The sequence below is a fragment of the Berghia stephanieae genome, chromosome 1 (genome assembly GCF_034508935.2).
Source record: "Berghia stephanieae isolate SIO BIC M18660-M18661 chromosome 1, UCSD_Bste_1.3, whole genome shotgun sequence".
Taxonomy (NCBI): Eukaryota; Metazoa; Mollusca; class Gastropoda; order Nudibranchia; family Aeolidiidae; genus Berghia; species Berghia stephanieae.
This window is the reverse complement of record NC_088360.1, coordinates 8,064,613-8,082,463: the sequence shown is the minus strand read 5'-3', so window position 1 is coordinate 8,082,463 and position 17,851 is coordinate 8,064,613. Positions and strand designations below refer to the sequence as shown.

At 35.5% G+C, this 17,851-nt stretch overlaps 1 protein-coding gene across 1 annotated transcript; it reads left to right on the top strand.

The window, feature by feature from the left end:
- The first annotated feature begins 21 nt into the window (after positions 1–21).
- On the top strand, positions 22–17,349 carry LOC144967197 (damage-control phosphatase ARMT1-like). The gene is made up of 6 exons (XM_078904131.1): positions 22–159; positions 2,426–2,534; positions 5,302–5,537; positions 7,045–7,207; positions 10,404–10,578; positions 11,141–17,349. The coding sequence occupies exons 1-6, from the start codon at positions 119–121 to the stop codon at positions 11,722–11,724; spliced, it is 1,308 nt and encodes a 435-aa protein (XP_078760257.1). The 5' UTR covers positions 22–118; the 3' UTR covers positions 11,725–17,349.
- The last annotated feature ends 502 nt before the right edge of the window (positions 17,350–17,851 follow it).

Here is a 17,851-nt window from a genome sequence, read left to right as displayed (position 1 = left end):
TTAGAAAAGGAAAGTGAAAGTAGATAAGAAGGGGAAAGACGCCGTCGACCTCCTTCAGTTATTTTTGCAATTTTATCCCCATCTCGAGAGAAGAACAGTATATTTATCATCGTTTACAATGACGCAGCTGCCTCCTCCATTGTCGGCGAAAGACAAAGAGTAAGGAAATAGACGTTTAGTTCATTTTAGGGTAGTATAGGCCAGTAAACTCGGCCGCCTTATCATCATGATTATTATCAAACCACTTGTCTCCTCCCCCATCCAATTCCAATCACAACTTACTAACTCCATCCATAGTTCTTTACAATCAAACAAATCATCACCTCTCATTCTCAATTAACTGCATTAAAAGTAAATCATCATTATTATTATTTTATTATTAAATTATTATTATCACTAGCATTATTATCTAATAATAATGACAAAGATAATAATGCTAATGACTATAATAATTATAATAATAACAATAATAACTTTGAAAAAGAGTTGGGAACTTGTGGTCTATTGTGTTGTCAAAACAGGTGAAAACAACCCAGAAATAAATGATTGAGCTTTTATATAGTGCAATATTCACTAAACGGGCTCAAAGCGCTTTACAAAGGGTCCCTGATGAACAGCAACACGTAACATGTAGAACGAGACATGACGCCTGTTAGGCGATATTACAATCTTTTTTGGACAGAGACAACACTGTTAACAGCAGGTACTCATTTTATACCTGAGTACAGTGAGGGAATGAGCCTTTTCCAAGGACTCAACTATGTGCTGAGCAAGGCTTGAACCCAGGACCTTCCGATCCGAAAGCAAATGTCATACCACTAGACCACATAGCCACCAAATAGACGTCAACAGGGTCCTCTTTTATCAATCACAAACTCTGTTCTGCACATACATGCATAAATTGTCCCACTCTTCCTTGGGGAACTGCACGGTGAAACTTCCTCTCCTCCAGTACCTGCTATGGAAGCAACATACACTTGAGCATGGAAATCTCGAACAAGTCGGGACCGGGCCTTTTTGTTTGAGATTTCTGTGTTTTCAAGTTTTCCGAGTTGAGTATTTTACAAAGGATATGAGGGGGGTAAATGTGGGTGGTTTTGATATAAGTCACATTATAATGATTACTCCCCTTATTGTGAACTCGGTCAAGAGTTGAGAGTGAGACAATTCAATTTTCTTTCATGGACCATCTTTTACACAACTATGAAGCGAGTTTTACTGGTGTTGCGTTTAGTGTGTCTTGTCTTGTTCAATTACAGAAATGGAATGGCAATTCCCACTGTGTGTGCTTAACAAAAAAAAAAGCCAGCATATCGCATTGTGGATTACACACTCACACCCTCACGCTCTTCCATCTCATCCATAGCAGGCTAAAGAGAGAGGGCATTGCTCTCACACAGCATCATCTATGTAATAGATGATAATGCTCTAACCCCATCTACCCCACCCCTAATCGCTTGTATCATTTTGATACGTAACAGTTACCATCTAAGGCAATCACTGCCTTGCTAGTCTCCCGTCCCATTGGTACTGGTAAGTTTGTTTTGGCACTGGTCATGATAATGGTACGGGTACACAATAGAATGTGAGGTAACGTCGTCTAATATAAGAAGTCGATGGAGTGATGGGTGTTGTGCATAAGACCCTGGTCAAACATGCTTCGCGATTTCACCTCAGTTCAGCATGCACACACGCATAAATATGGCACACACACATACACGCGCGTAACACATTAACTGACACTTAGTGCTACAGGGAGAGTGATGGCATCTTTCGTTTCCATTCAACACAAACGAATCGCAGCTTTTTTTTTTTAATTCACTGGACGCGCAAGGGAATGTCCAGTTTGTTGGAACTTTACGTGAAATTTCCGTGTTGGCCTCAGAAATTGTTTGAGATTTTCGTGTTGCCAATACTATCAAAATAGAGAGATTAAAACACGGAATTGCACAGAGTTTGAGATTTCCATGATTTCAAGATTTCCATGCTTGAATGTATAAAGGCATAGGTGATGACAAGAGCACTGCTTTAAACATATGTGATTACCACTGCTTTAAACGTATTTGATTACTCTGTTTAGAAAATAAGGCTTATAATTGCAAAAGAAATGTGTTCTTAAGAACAAATACTCACACTAACAACTATTGTTTGCTACATCACAGAGGTTCAAGTGTAAGGATATGAAATAAATAAGCAAATATGAATCTAATAAAAAGATATATACATGTGTATAAAATCTCATTACAAATTTACAATTCAGTCAGTTGATTTAAGTTAGAAGGAAAAAGTGTCTTTTTACAATACAATTTGCAAAGATTTATTTTCTGTTCAACCAATTATCACTCTATCTTCTATTAAATACTTTTAATCAATAATTCATTTCACTGAATGCTAATATTTTACTTTAATTTCTTTTTATTTAAAGATGTGTTGCTTACACAACTTTTAAAGACCGCAAGCCTGTCATCATTGCAAGAATCGCTGATTCCCTGAATAGAAATAAAGAGCGTTTGATGGAAAGATTCAAAGGGCCTGTAAGTTCAGACATTGCCAATTGAAAAGCATTCCAGAAATTCCCTCTGACTTGCAATGATTTCTGCATTGATATCATATTAATTTTTCAAAAGTCAAATTCATTCACTTTTTTTGGTACATATATATATATATATATATATATATATATATATATATATATATATATATATATATATATATATATATATACAGTCGAGGGCAAATATATTGACAACGTCGGGACGGCGGTAAAATGTCGATATAAGTGTGATGTCGATATATCAGTCATTTAATAAAATGAAAGGGAAACAAATGAGAAAATGCAAGAAATTAAAAAGGGGAGTCACTCTTGATGATTTGGTGGCCTTTAAATGTGGCCGATTTTTAAATTTATGATGGTTCACTTTTTTTACTTTTAAAAAGTCTGTTTTTGTGGTCTGTCTAAATCCCAAGAATAATTATATGGACCCTTTCCTCAACACTGACAAATCTTCAAATCTTCAATGGCTTGCATTTGCAAAAGGCCATACGGACCCATCATTGCAAATGTTCAGTTACAGTCCAATCAAAACCGGGAACAGTCACAGATTACTTTGATGAGTAAAGACATTTATAACTATTCTTTAAGTTTCCAAGTGTTCAACATTCGCTATGTCTGGACAACCAGTCATTTATTGTTCATGGGAAAAAGCTGTGTTTGTGTGTCTGTTCTTGTAAATGGTTGTATGTATTGTGATTCATTGTATCTAAGGGCAGTGTACCTATCTGATTTGCTTTTTATGTAGTTTGGGATGATGATCGATGAGTTTGGGTTGTTGATGGTTTGTGTAAGGTAACAATACGGGATACCTTGCGCCGGTTTTTCAATGGTTTCCATTCAAGTAACTGGAGGGCGGTCGTGGCACAACTCGGGTCTCTAGATTTGCATCCCGGCTGCAAATCTTGCAGCTGCTCTTTGTACTTTTTCAATCTTGTCTATGTCATTTTTTGTGTGGGGAGTCGCACACGGCTCTGGCATTTTCTAATATTGGTCTGATAAGTGCTGTGTATGCCTGGGCTTTAATTCTTCATGGGCATTGGTTTATGTTCCTTTTCAGAAACCCTAGCATCCTACTTGCTTTTGCTGTGATATGTTCCCTATCGGTTTTCCACTTTAGTTTCTTATTGAGATGGAGTTAAGGCATTTTATGGAGTCAACATATTGTAAGAGAAAATTTGCATTGTGCAATTGTGAGTATAAGGCTCTTTCTTGTTTGATATTGACATGACATAGCAATTTGATGGATGGGACTTCATGTGCCATGTATACCACGTCTGGAGGGAATCAAGATCTTTCTGGAGTTCATGTAGTATCTGTGCTACTATCTATTGTCATGAAAAGTAGGCTATCGTCTGTGAACAGTTTAAGCCTTGTTTGTAGAGATAATTTTTTTCCAAGGTCATTTATAGATATCAAGAAGCATAAAGGCCCAAGTATTGTTCCTTGCGGTACTCCTGATAAGACATTACATTTTTCGCTTGAAATTCTGTCAATGACAACTTGTTGCATTCGATTGCAAAGCCAGTCCTTGGACCAAAGTAGAATGTTTTGCGGTTGTTGTTCCATATTCTCTGACTGACTGGTTTCATTATCCCCAATATTCTGAATTCTGCTTTGCTCAAGTTTTAACAAGGATGTCAAATAAGGAAGCGCCCTCATGAAATTTTTGTCAATGGCCTTAACCATCCCCCACTCGAGATGCGTATACCACAGCCTCTACTATAGTTACATCATGGGTCTGTCTCATTTACCAACACTCAGTTCCAGACCAGGCAGCTTACAGTCTCGCACATAGTGGGTAGTGTGGGGAGCGGTTCTCATTAGCTTATTTGTTGAAAGCTAAGTAATATTGATGTCGGGAATACCCATTACTGGTATCAGTTCCGAGAAATGCTGGCATGGCCCGGGACAAGACTTGACCACTAACATCACGGCTCTGATCAATGAACAGGATGTCATTGGACAATAATCTCACATTTCATTTCACTGTTATTTGACATCACAGCGGGATATAACTGTATTTTCATTGACTGTTGTGTTTTACTTCATTGCAAGTTATATTGACCACATACGGACTTTGATTTCATGTTGATATATCCGCTCTGCACTGTATATGACAATCTAAAGAAATCTGCTGTAGTCTTAAGTTGTTTTATTTATCTTAGAGAGATGTATTTTATTTTAGAATATTCCATTATTGTTTAATTACTAATATTTAAAAGTAAACGTGAGAAGGCATGAGTGGTATCTATGTTCAGTATTAAGTGTTTGTTAACCATTCACATTTTGGAATTTTCTGGATTGTCATTATATTATTATTTGTGATCTTTAATCAGCATTGGGATCTACAAACTGCTCTTTTTCATTATAGGATGTATTTCTTAGACTACCTTGGTATGATTTGATCTGTTCAATGTTCTCGTGTGTTGGCAAGGAATTGCCAAGGAATATAATCCATTCCCCGACACTTTGAATGACATTACAATATGCTACATAATGATGCAGAAGGAGATGATTAATCAGTTAGTTTTTGTTTTTTTTTGCTGACTGTAGAATGTTTTGCTTCTTAATTAATTGTTTCTTATAATGGATTTTAGCCTTTATTGAAAGTTTAATTTTTTGTTCCATACTTGTACAACTTAGACAGTTTTGTATTTATGTTCTTTAAATAGATAGCCTTAATTAAATGAAAGCTTACACAATCTTTATTCCTTTATCTTATTGTTACTTATGTTCTTCAACGATAGAATTGTGATGAACAACTAAAAACTGTCATTGGGGCAATGTCAATGTTACGTCATGAAATAATGACCAACAAACCAGCTGCACCATTGAAGGATGATGGGCCTGATGCTGTAGCTTGGAATGAGAACTTGGAGAGACAAGTGGAGATAAACGGAGAGCCCATGAAATGGTTTGACAGTGAATGGCTTTGGATGGAGTGTTACTTGTACCGCCGTGTCCAAGAAGCTGTTCAAATGAGGTTGGGTTTTTTTTTAAAAGATCAAGGCACAAAATTTTAAAAAATCAATCTGTTCATGCTGCTTTACCAGGAGTCCCCAGCCAACAACAATACTAATATGTAGAATGATACATTTTTACACATTTCTTTTTGACATAGACACTTTTTCAAGGCATGCACTCATTTTACAACTGAGTATAGTGAGAACATTTTAGAAAAAAAGCCTTTTCCAATGACTTTGCACTGCCTACAACGGGACTTGACTCTTTGACACACAAGGCCCTAGACGTGTGTGACATACCACAAGACAACAAGGCGACATAAACTGGAATTCAGTATGCAGTCTGGTTGAAAAAAAAAAACAACTTCGTTACATGTATTACTTCTCAATTTCTGCCATTATATACATTTTTTCAACTGATTATTTCATTGACATAAGTAGGGATACTCTTTGAGCATTTACAAGTATAATTTTGCATATTATTCTAAGTCGCAGCATTTTTGGTCTTTTGAACTACTTTATCCATTTTTGCAGGATTTGTAATAATCAGGATTCAATCTGCTGCCCAGATTTTTCGTCTGTTCCTCTCATTGGAATGGCCAAATAATTACAGAGGGTTTTTGTTCTCCTGAAGCACAATTGTTCAAGCCCAATTTTGCGGAGATAAATGCGAGAGGGAGAACTATTCAAGCAAGTTGCACACACTTTCTTATGCAGCCACACATTTCTTTCACTTCTGATTGTTTTAATCATCACCTGTTTTTATTATTTTTACAATGATCCTATCCTTTCTTTCTAATCCCTATGAATGTCATCCTCGTCCCATATTTGGGCGAATATCTCGTGTAGCATATCGACTGAAGTATCAATGCCTTCTTTAAAATTCTTCCATCCTTTAGTATCGATATAGATTTTCTAATCTCCGTTTTTGAGGGTTTTTCACATTTAATTGACAACATCTTTAGCTGGCGGTGTGTTTTTAAAATTGTCTGGGGCTTGTCTGTTGAGAAGTTTGGAAAAATGCTCTGCCCATCTTCTTCACCGCTCTTCTGGTGTTTTAAGTATATTTCCTTGTTTGTCTCTAATAGGCTTATTTTTTGTTGGAAATTATTAGCTAATTTCTTTGTGAAAAGGTATAAGTCTCTCTTTTCCTGCACCAATCTCTGCTTGTTTCGAAATTTCTTCATATAGTCTGTTTTTATCTTTCCTGATAAGTCCTTTTACTTCCTTATTCTTTTGGGTATATTCCTCCTGCACTTTTTATTTTGCTGCTCGTGTTTTTGGCTGTATCCTTTCGAAATACTTTATCCATTTTTCACTCAGGACATGGAACAATCTGGAGTCAGTCAGAGAGAGCAAGATGTAACCTAAACATTTGAGGGACCAGGGCCAAAAGCTATTCAAGCAAGTTGCACACATTTTCATATGCAGCCACATATTTCTTTCACTTCTGCATTATTTTAATGAGTTGATTGGAAAAGCATCATTGTGATTTTACTGTACGTCTTCATGTGTTTACTATTTCAGTTCATGCTACAAATCGTTGGATGTATTTGAAGAGCAAAAGCAAAGTGCCTATAATAGCTCATATGAATCAATTTCATCAATCATGACGTATTTATATGGATTAGTCAAAGGTGATCCCAAGTCAGTGGATGACTATAATAGCCATTTTAAGGAATTCTTGCTGGTAAGAATATATGTATATGTTTATTTACTTTTTACATTTTACCTTGTCGTCATCAAGCTTAAATCAAATGAGATCATATTCTATAAGAATAATTTTATTTTTAAACATCTTTTTAGAAGCGACTTATAATAGTGGCACCTTGTTTTTGATATTTTAATACACTTTGAATTCCAAAATATGGTAATAAAAAAATTAAAAATTATGCCTTTTGCGCCACGATATCATAAGATATCGTCGCCTAGGCATTCCACGAAGGAATATAGATAACTCATCAAACAAGATGTCTGATGTCAACAGGAATCACCCATGTTGTCCAAGTGAGGGATTGATAATCTTGCTCAAGGAAAAAAACGAAAGTGCCTGAAGCGGGGCTCGAACCCGGGTCATCCTGATCACAGTGCAATGCCTTAACCACTCGGCCACTTCACCCCCCAATATGCTAATATTGACTAAATTATGCTAAATGCAAAAAGTCGGAGTTTGTTACAAGAAGGGGGAAAAATGATTAAAAGTTGTTAAATAATGTCTTCATCTAGATGAGAATCTTGAGTAGCCAGATGGATGATCGGAATTTCAGGATTTTCCTCTATTAGCTTGATAAGTCTATATAAATTTGGTGAATGTTAGATTTGAAATATATGGATAATCCACAATTCTTGCGGAAGCTCCTGCTCAAACTATGAGGCAGAGGCAGTTACAATAGAAGCCTCACTGCGACACCTCTCTTCTGTTTTCCAACTAAACCCTTCAAAACTTCAAAACACTGTCATCTTCACAGACTCCAAATCGGTTCTCCAAGCTCTCGATTTAGATAAACTCTCCTCAACGTTCAATAGTTTAAGATCTCAACTAGATGAATTCCTTACAACACACAGAGTAGACTTATCTCTCCAGTGGATACCGGGACATTCAAATATACCAGGAAATGACAATGCAGACAGACTAGCCAGACTCGGATCAACACTTTTACAACCATCAATTCCAGTATCCTTAGACACAGCGAAACAAATAATCAAAACAAATAAGAGAGAAGAATGGATGAACAGTTGGGCAATGAGCACCACGGGTAGATGTTTTCCCATATGACCACTCCTGTAAAGACTGATTGCCTAAATAAGCTCAGAAGACACCAGCAAAGCATCATCTTTCAACTAAGAACACAACACTTACCGCTCAACAACCATTTAAGCAAAATTACAAAAGACACATCCCCTTCCTGCCCCCTATGTCAACACCCCAATGAAACAGTAACACACCACTTGCTTGAATGTCAACCTCTTGAAGACCTGAGATGCACATTCCTCCCACCAAATCCAAGCATCAGTAACACACTTTATAGTCACCTGGAACAACTACAAAAGACATCTAACTTCTACGTCATGGCACAAGACCGAAGGGCTAGAGCTCAGGTGGTCGCTGGTTCAGATAAGTAAGTAAGTAAGTAAGAAATATGGATGGTTGCTTATTGGGGGAAAAACATGAGAAAATTAGCATAAATATTTTGTAAAGTATGATAAATCTTTTCAAATGACTAAAGTTGGTTGGCAAGTCTTTGGTAGACCCTTGCTGCAACTCTTTTAACCACTCGCAAATCTGTGAATAGTGATATAGATTTATCCCTAAAAACTTGCATTGTCAAACAAGTAATGGTGAATTTGAAGCTTCAATTTAATAAACCAAGGCAAATAGTGTGGACGTTTTTGACTTTTAGTCATCAACCTTATAGACACATTGCAGTTAGCATAAAACCTATTGATGGGTGGGAGTTGATTGAATTGGTTGTTAGGTATAAAACCTTTAAAAACGCATTTTAGATTTTTTTTAAGGCAGTACCTCTGGATAGAGACATTGACCTCTGGTCCTGTTTTTTGGGGGGTTTTTTTGTTTGCTATACGTTATTAGTAATTAAAATCCCAAAAAAGCGACATACATTTTTGTAAAACCCCTGTTTAGTGACATTGATATAATAGCAATAATCAGCAGTTGACAAGAACGCTTGATACCAAAAAAAATGAAGCCTAATTTTGCGACCAACGTCTTAGCCAATAAAGACTTTTTTTCCTGTCAATGAGATGTCCGTCTAATGAAAAATGAGTTTGTCATCACTTTATTTTAATGGCTTAACCTTGGAGTATTTTTGTGGCGATTGTTACGAAAACAACAGTTTGACACCGCCTCAAATGCACAGACTTCTGGCCCCATCATCTGTGAGCAGGCAAAAATTATTGTGGACAGGCTTGGCAGATTTTCAAGCGAGCAATGGTTGGCTCAATAGAGTTAAACAGCAACATAGCTTTGTCTTTAAATGAAAGATTTGAAAAGATGTGTATGAAAAGGTACCCGACACATTTTTATCAGATCTTTATCTTATACCAATGCCTGCTCCTTAATTTGTCACTTTCTTATAGTCTTCAAAGTAGCCTGTGAAGAGTCAGTTGAACACTATTTACAATTTAAAAATGACAATACACATTGGAGAGTGAAAGTGAAAGGGATAGTGTAACTGGTAAAATCTCTATCAACAGGAAAATACATATTCCAAAATGGTTAAGACATGTTTATCACTGGTCTGTCCATCGCATCATCATTCCCACAAGTCTCCTCACACCCCCTTTTTCCACCATCTTGACAACCCTGGAATAACAACTAGTGATGATACTTTTCCGCGGATCCGCGGAAATCCGCAGTTTTCTTTCCTTTCCTCGGTTTTCCTCCTCAGATCCTCGATCCGCGGATATTTCCTTCATTTCCTCCTTTTACTTTTTTTTTTATATAATAAATCTTTAAAAAATACCTCCTTTTTAAAAAAAAAAGTATATATATAAAAAATTTCCTCCTTTTACTGGACTCTGGGCGTTTTAAAATTGTACTCAAAAGAAGTCATCCTGCCTACTTTCCTGTGGTGCAAGAATGTTCTAGGTGAGTTTTCCGTTTTTCCGAGACTTTTCCTCCTTTTTGACTTTTTGTGAGTATCATCACTGAACAACATGATTTTCTAGTCCCATGCGATGTTGTTATCCTGGGGTTCACTGTATATGGGACAAAGTTATCAAAATTCGGAGATTACTATATACAAGATATAGTGCGGCCTCTGAGATTTGAACTCCAACCTTCTGATAAAAGATAAATGACTTGCTGCTACAGGATTGGTTCGCTATTTTACAACTGTGGTTATTATAATTTTTTAAACTTCCAGATGGCATTATGGGGCAACAAATGTGATCTGTCTGTATCTGCTGGACATGACAACAATCCTACAGGAAATCCATTAGATCAGCTTGCAAGATTGATGCCTTATGTTCTAGCAGATGATGGGGACAATATCCTAAAACTGTTAAGGGACAAGCAGAAATCTTTGGGTGGTATAGGAGGTACTACATTTACTTTTGTTAGAAATAGAAATGTTTGATATCGTTAATATTTATCCATTTAGTTAAAAACAAATGCCCTTTTCCAAGGCAATATAAGTTACTGTTGCAGAGGCACCCCCATCAAGGAAAAAATAAAGCATTTGAAGTGGAGCAAAATCCCGGAAGCCTAGGTTGCAGTTCAACGCTTTAACCGCTTGGTCACTTCATCTCTGTGAGCATTTATTTATACATTGTTTCTTTCTGTAATATGTTAACAGAACTCTTGTATTCTGGCACCTCCTGTTTCAGTAGAATTATTTATCAATTAAAATGTCAACACAAACATAGATTCGTTTTTCCATTGTATCTTTTAACTTGTTATTTTCAATTAAATAATTGTTTCAATGAAAGAAATGATAAGAAAACAGCTTTTTAAAACAATACATATCTTTTGAAAGGCAAGGTAAGACCATCAGATCAAATTAAGCTAAAGTTTAAGCTAAAGTAAATTAAACATGCTTTGAATAACATTTGAAATTCTATATAAATTTAATTCCTTTATCCTTTATTTTTAACATTTCAGCTAAGATTACATATGTCCTGGACAATGCAGGTTTTGAATTTATGACCGACATGTGCCTAGCCGAATTCCTCCTTTCAAGTGGACTGGCATCCAGTATTCATTTTCATGGTAAGGCATTTCCTTGGTACGTCTCAGATGTCACAGAGGCTGATGTCACCTGGGTCTTCCAACAGATGGAAACAGTGAATAATGAAGCTATGAATGGGCTTTGTCAATTGTGGAGACGTCGTTTGCAGGATGATACCATGACATTCCAATACAACTCTTTCTGGACCCTGCCTCATAGTTTCTACAAAATGGAATCTTTGTGCCCAAATCTGTATTCAAAACTTGGTCAGACTGATTTAGCTATTTTTAAAGGCGATTTGAATTATAGAAAACTTGTATCCGATTTGAAATGGGATACAACGACAAGCTTTTCTTACGGTTTGCGAGGATTCCATCCCACTGCAGTCTGTTCCCTTCGCACTGTAAAGGCTAATACTGTTGTTGGACTCAAGCCAGGACTAGCGGAAGAAGTGCAGAAGAAAGATTCAAGTTGGATGGTATATGGAAATTGGGCAGTTATATCTCTAGATGGTTAATGTTCAAGATAAGTAGAGTTACTTTTTGGGATTGTTTAATTCTGTTATTATTATTTCTTTTTTTAATAAACATATATATTTTTAATATAATATTACATTGTTATGCAAACCAACAATAATGAAATATTGTTCACTTGTATCCTTCTGCAGGATTTTATCATATAGATATATGTTGGTTTTTAAATTATTATAATTTACGGTTTAAAGCTTAGAATCTTATCACAACATGTTGAAGGTCAACTTTGAATTCCACAAGAATTGGTCAACTGAGAGTGATTTAATAATGCAGGGCAAAGCAAAGGTCATGGTATATGAAAAATTGGTTAAAACTTGTTTTGTTCAATATAGTGGCAAATTTTCGTTTGCCTGTGATATTCCAATTTCATGAAAAAAAAAACATCATTGACAAGTTTTGTTTGTTTTGGCCTGCATCTATCTCTGTTGTGTCATGTGTGACTTTGATTTGGGCTTTTTTGTTTTTGTTTTTTTGTATAGCTTCATAAATTGTGAGCCACTGTGTCAATTTGGTATTATATTTGGTTATACAGTCCTTTCCGGATAATCGCAACACCTTGTTGAAAATGTTGCGATTAACCAAAGTTGAAATTCCTCTCTACTATTGCAATATTTTTCAAGATGCCATGTTTTTTGACAAGTTCTGTCTGTTGGTTTAGGAGATAGATTGAACTCATTGATGCTTTGATATTTTTTTTTCTGTAATGCGATATCGTTCCTCTTGTTATTGTTATGGAAAGCCATGGTTTCTCAGTCTTCATGTTTTTGTTTTTTTCAAGCTACAGTATCTTTGGTTGATTTCAGATAAAATGATGGGAAACTATTTTCACCATAACGTGTTTTAAGTCTTTATAGCAATTTTGATTTGACCACAAGTCAGTTTCATACCATATATGGTAAAATCAAACCAGTTGTTGTAACATTGTTCCTTTTACACCACAAACTAAGCAATTTGATTGAAACAAAAACCATACAGCAGTCCTGTATAGATTTTGACAAGCAAAAGCAGCTTTGATGCAGGCCGACATCTTATTCAGATTGGGTTTACTTTCACTCTTTTGTTATCAACATTTGTAAGAGTCGAAAGAGATTATATGTGATGAGCGACAATAAGCTGACCAATGCACAGTTGTCAATCCCAAAACCAAGGATATAGCTCAGTCTCTCCTTACAACTGTCATTGTCTACCTGTTGTCTGGACTATGCCCACCCTCCTCTCCTCCCAGCTAATGGTCACGGATGACTGCACAAACCCATATTGCAAAACTTCACCCTCTTTTGTCTAATTTAGTGGTGACGCACTACTGTAGCATTAAACCCCGCCCACGCTCGATTCTTCAACCTGTCATGATTTCGTCCATGATAAAATTTGACCATTAGATTTTTATTATTTCTTGAATTTGCCACATTTTGAGTTCAAAAATTTGTTGCGATTAACCGAAATTTGTTGCAATTAATCCATGACTTTTATAAAGAATTAATTCCATTTCTTGGGAATTGGTGCCATTAACCGAAAGTTGGGATTAACCGAGTTGTGATTTTTTGGAGTGGACTGTACCTGATACTGAGAATGAACTTTTATGTGTAAATTATTAAATTTTATTTAAATAGATATGCTCCAATGTGAAAAATGAATGTAGTTTTACAAACTACCTAGAACTCAAATTTGGTAATTCAAAACTTTTCACTTCATATTTAATTATTTGAATCTGGTTCACTCCATCATAATACCAAATTGAGGCTGTGGGTCACAAATATGCTCATAATGATGATTTAACACACATTTACACATGTGCCATATTTTTTTCTTTTTTTTTTTTGTACTGTGTAGTTGTAAGGCATGTTACAGATTTTGTCATTTTCTGCTCTTATTAATTTTTTTGTAAACTGCCAAAGATAGTTGTGATCGCTGTAAGAACATAGCTGTTAGTGAGTGTGAGATGACTTGCCCAAGGTCACACATACCTCTATTTTTCTACGATGCAAAGTCCATATGTCCTTGTTGTACCCATTACACCATCTGGGGACCTCTTAATTATCATTCAATATGTGCTAATAATTTTATAGTAAGAGTAATAATAATTAACACATTCTCTCTTTCTCCCTCCACTGACGTAAATCCCATTTCGATGTTTGCTCCTAATCTCTATGACACCAGTATTTCTTATTGGATTTAAAAGAACAAAACCAAAACAAAAGACAAGCTGGGACTGACAATTTATACCTCACATTACGATTTCCCACTTTGGTGTTGGGGATCAGTGGGTAGATGAAAAATACCCCAAAACAATTACATGCATTTAGTCTCTTGATCATTAGGCATCATCTCCGTTTTCTAACATTCTTTTTCTTTCGGGATATCCAGTAATTTTTCTCTTACGCACATTTACCAAAACAAAAAAAATTATGAAATGATATGCTGTGTAATTTCGATATAAATATACTCCATGTGAGGCGAGTTTTAAAGAAACTTTGAAAAGTAATAACCTGACAATCTTTATCATGAAAGATAGCTATCATTATTAATTGTAATATTGATCTAATAATAACATAAACACATTCTGTTGGTAAAATCATGCCTTTGCTGGAGGCTTGTGTAATGGACAGATATGCTTTGCTCATCGAAACCTATTCGATTAGATTGGCTTGATTTGTTTTCATGGGAGTTTTAGTTTTTATTTCCAAACCCTATTTAATTTGTTTAAGCAGTATACAATAACTAATAAACATAAAAAATTAAAAGGGTTTTATATATAATTATCATTGTACATTTTGATACTCAGACACAATGATTCCTAACTGAAGTAATATACAGTTGAGGACAGATATATCAACATCATCGGGACTGCAGTAAAATGAAGACATGATGTCGATATATCAGTCATTAAATAAAATGAAAGGGAAAAAATGAGAAAATGCGAGATATTAACAATGGAAGTTAATCATGATGATTTGGTGGCCTTAAAAGGAACAATTTTGAAATTTATGATGATTCACTTTATAGACACCTAGTGGAAGGGAACATAACCATGCCTTATAATGTAAACAATGACAGTGATTGGTAAACATAGCGAACTACACAGATTTCACTATCGATGGTATGTATCTTAGTAAAATACCCATTGTTCTACAGCTTGATCCATAGACCCAACACAGAAAACAATGTATACCTAAAAATGTATAATATGATCGAGAAAACCGTGTGTTAAGTAATCACCCAATTGCCGGTATGAAAACAAAAACACTGATCAGAGAGAGGTCTGTTTCATTAACGTTATTTTATAAACAACTACAGTGTAACTATGTTTGTCCAAGCACATTTGAAGGTGTGTCACAAATTCCATGTTCTAATTTGTCAAAAATCTACTGGTTAATCTGACTTTAAAAAGTTGGTTACTGTGGTCTGTCTCAAGGCCAATAATTGTTTTATATATGAACCGTTTCCTGTGCACTAACAAGGACGTCAAATAAATAAGCACTCTCATGAAATTGCTGTGCAAAACATAGCTACTATAGTGGTATGGCCAGAAACTGGTCCAGATGGTGCTCTATTCTCAACTGACTCCACATCGGCAACAATGGCTTTTTCTAAAACTATCGAGATTGATTACTGGTAACAGTGGCATTGACCTTGCCGGTAATATTGAGACCGAGAAGATGAGCATTGGCACTGCATATTAGAGAAATTGAGAAAGAGTTGTTTTTTTTTTATTTGGTATTTGTGGGAGGGTTATGAGGTCTGTCTCATTTACCAACACTCAGTCTCCGTTCCAGACCGGGATTTGCTGGGCAGCTTACAGTCTCACTTGTAGTGGGTGGTGCGGGGAGTGATTCTTGTTAGCCTATTTGTTGAAAGCCAAGTAATATTGATATCGGAATTCCCAATACTGGTATCAGTACAGAGAAATTCTGGCATGGCCGGGACTAGACTTGACTGCTGATATCACATTTCTGATCAATGAACGAGGTGTCATTGGACAATAATCTTACATTTTATATAACTGTTATTTGACATCACAATGGGATATCTCTGTATTTTCTTTGGCTGGTACATGCTGTGTCTTCTATCCCCCATACCCGTTTTCCAATTGTTTCCTGTCATTATCTTGGAATGAGATTTCATAGTTTTGTCCTGATCCTTGCCGGAGTTCCTTGGCTGGGAGGGAAACAGTCGAATGTATAGTTATAGTTTTGGGAGATGATATTTTTTTCCTTGTAAATCATCTCTCTGTTATGCATTGTATTATGTTTAGTTTACATATTATATTTTATGATTGGTAAACATTTGAGTGTATTCCTTTTAGTTGGGACCTGTGCTTGTGTCTGGATGAGACTTTTAGGTGATCTCAAACTAAGTACTTTGGCGGTGTGCTCTTGGAATCTACATCTGTTGCCTATTTGAACCAATTCCCCTTTGTCTTACCTTTTCTTTTGTGCTTTAATTGTAGTTCTAGAACTTTTTACTATCCCATTTTCTTCCTTTTTACTGGCGCTGATATGACCTTAATGTGTTGCAAGCGCCGTAAAACCCTTAAAAACAAACAATCTTTGGCTGGTTTGTTTTACTTCATTGCAGATTATATTGGCCGTATATAAATTGCATTCTATTTTTTTTTTTTTCAACAAATTATTGCAGGTATCAATGATTTGCATTGTCAATATAACCGTCTTGAGGTAAAATTGATGTTGATATAGGCGATCCTTATTAACTAATGTTAAATAGTGAAAAAAAAACGGGACTTTGATTTTATGTCAATCTAAGCATGCTTTCGATATAAGCATTGTCGATATATCCACTCTGCACTGTATTAAAAATAAAAGGTATACAGTTGGTGTAATGCTGATTGAATTGCTTTATATTTCATAATATCAGACTAATGATTCTAATAAAATCAAAACAGTACATCAATTTGAAAAATCCCTTAAAAATTTTGGAACACTTTCTCTACTTTGTCGTTTTCTCTGTTTGAACCAAGCAATATTGAACGCAGAATTGGTTAAAACATAAGATAAGATATACTTTATTCATCCTTGCATGGAAATTATAATTCTGTAATACAACACAATTCGGTAAGATGTAAGAAAAAATATCAAATGTTTCCAGACTTCCCATAGTGGGCAGGGAGGGAAATACTGTGTCTTCTATCCCCTTATATCTGTTTTCCAACATGCTTTCTGTCTTTGTCTTGGAATGAGATTACTTGGTTTTGTCCTGACCCTGGCCGGAGTTCTAGCTGGGAGAGAAACAGTCAAATGCCTAGTTATTGTTTTGGGAGATCATATTTTTTTCCTTGTAAATCATCACTCTATTATGTATTATATTTGTTATTTTGAATGTGTAATGTAAGCATTTGGATGTATTCCTCTTCGTTGGATTTTGTGCTCGTGTCTGGATGAGACTTATAGGTGATCTCAAACTAAGTACTTTGACAGTGTGTTCTTGGAATCTACATCTGTTTCCTATTTGAACCAATTCCCCTTTGACCTTTTCTTGGTTGCTTTAATTGTAATTGTAGAACTTTTTACTATCCCATATTCTCCCTTTTTACTGGCGCTGATATGACCTAACGGTGTTGCAAGCGCTGTAAAACCCTTAAAAACAAAAACAAATATGAAATGTAAAAAAATTAAATAAAAATTGGCAAAGAATATTAAAATTCTTAAAAGTATAGATGAATAACAAGCAGATATATGCTATGTGTCGATAATACACTTATAATAGAATTCTTGCATTACTTACTTAATCCTCTTTTGGCCTTGAGGAACATAGGGTATTCACCATTTTTTTGCGATGGGCTGCTTTTGCAGTGGCTGTATTTCAGGACAGGCCTGCTTCCTTTAATTATTTCTCCATGGTTCTTCGCCAGGTGCATTAGAATGTTTTTAATATAAATAAATAATCAATTGAGAATGAAGATACTTTATAAACTGGTAAAGGTTAAATGATGTTACTATAATAAAACGCATGCCAGATTGGGTAGATGGATGCCTTTAAAGAAACATTACTTTTTCTTGTTCAAATTTGATTGATGTGCATCACAGTTCATCAACATCTGATCACTTACATTATAAGGGGGATGAAATATGTGGTAAATATGCTTTGTTAACATCA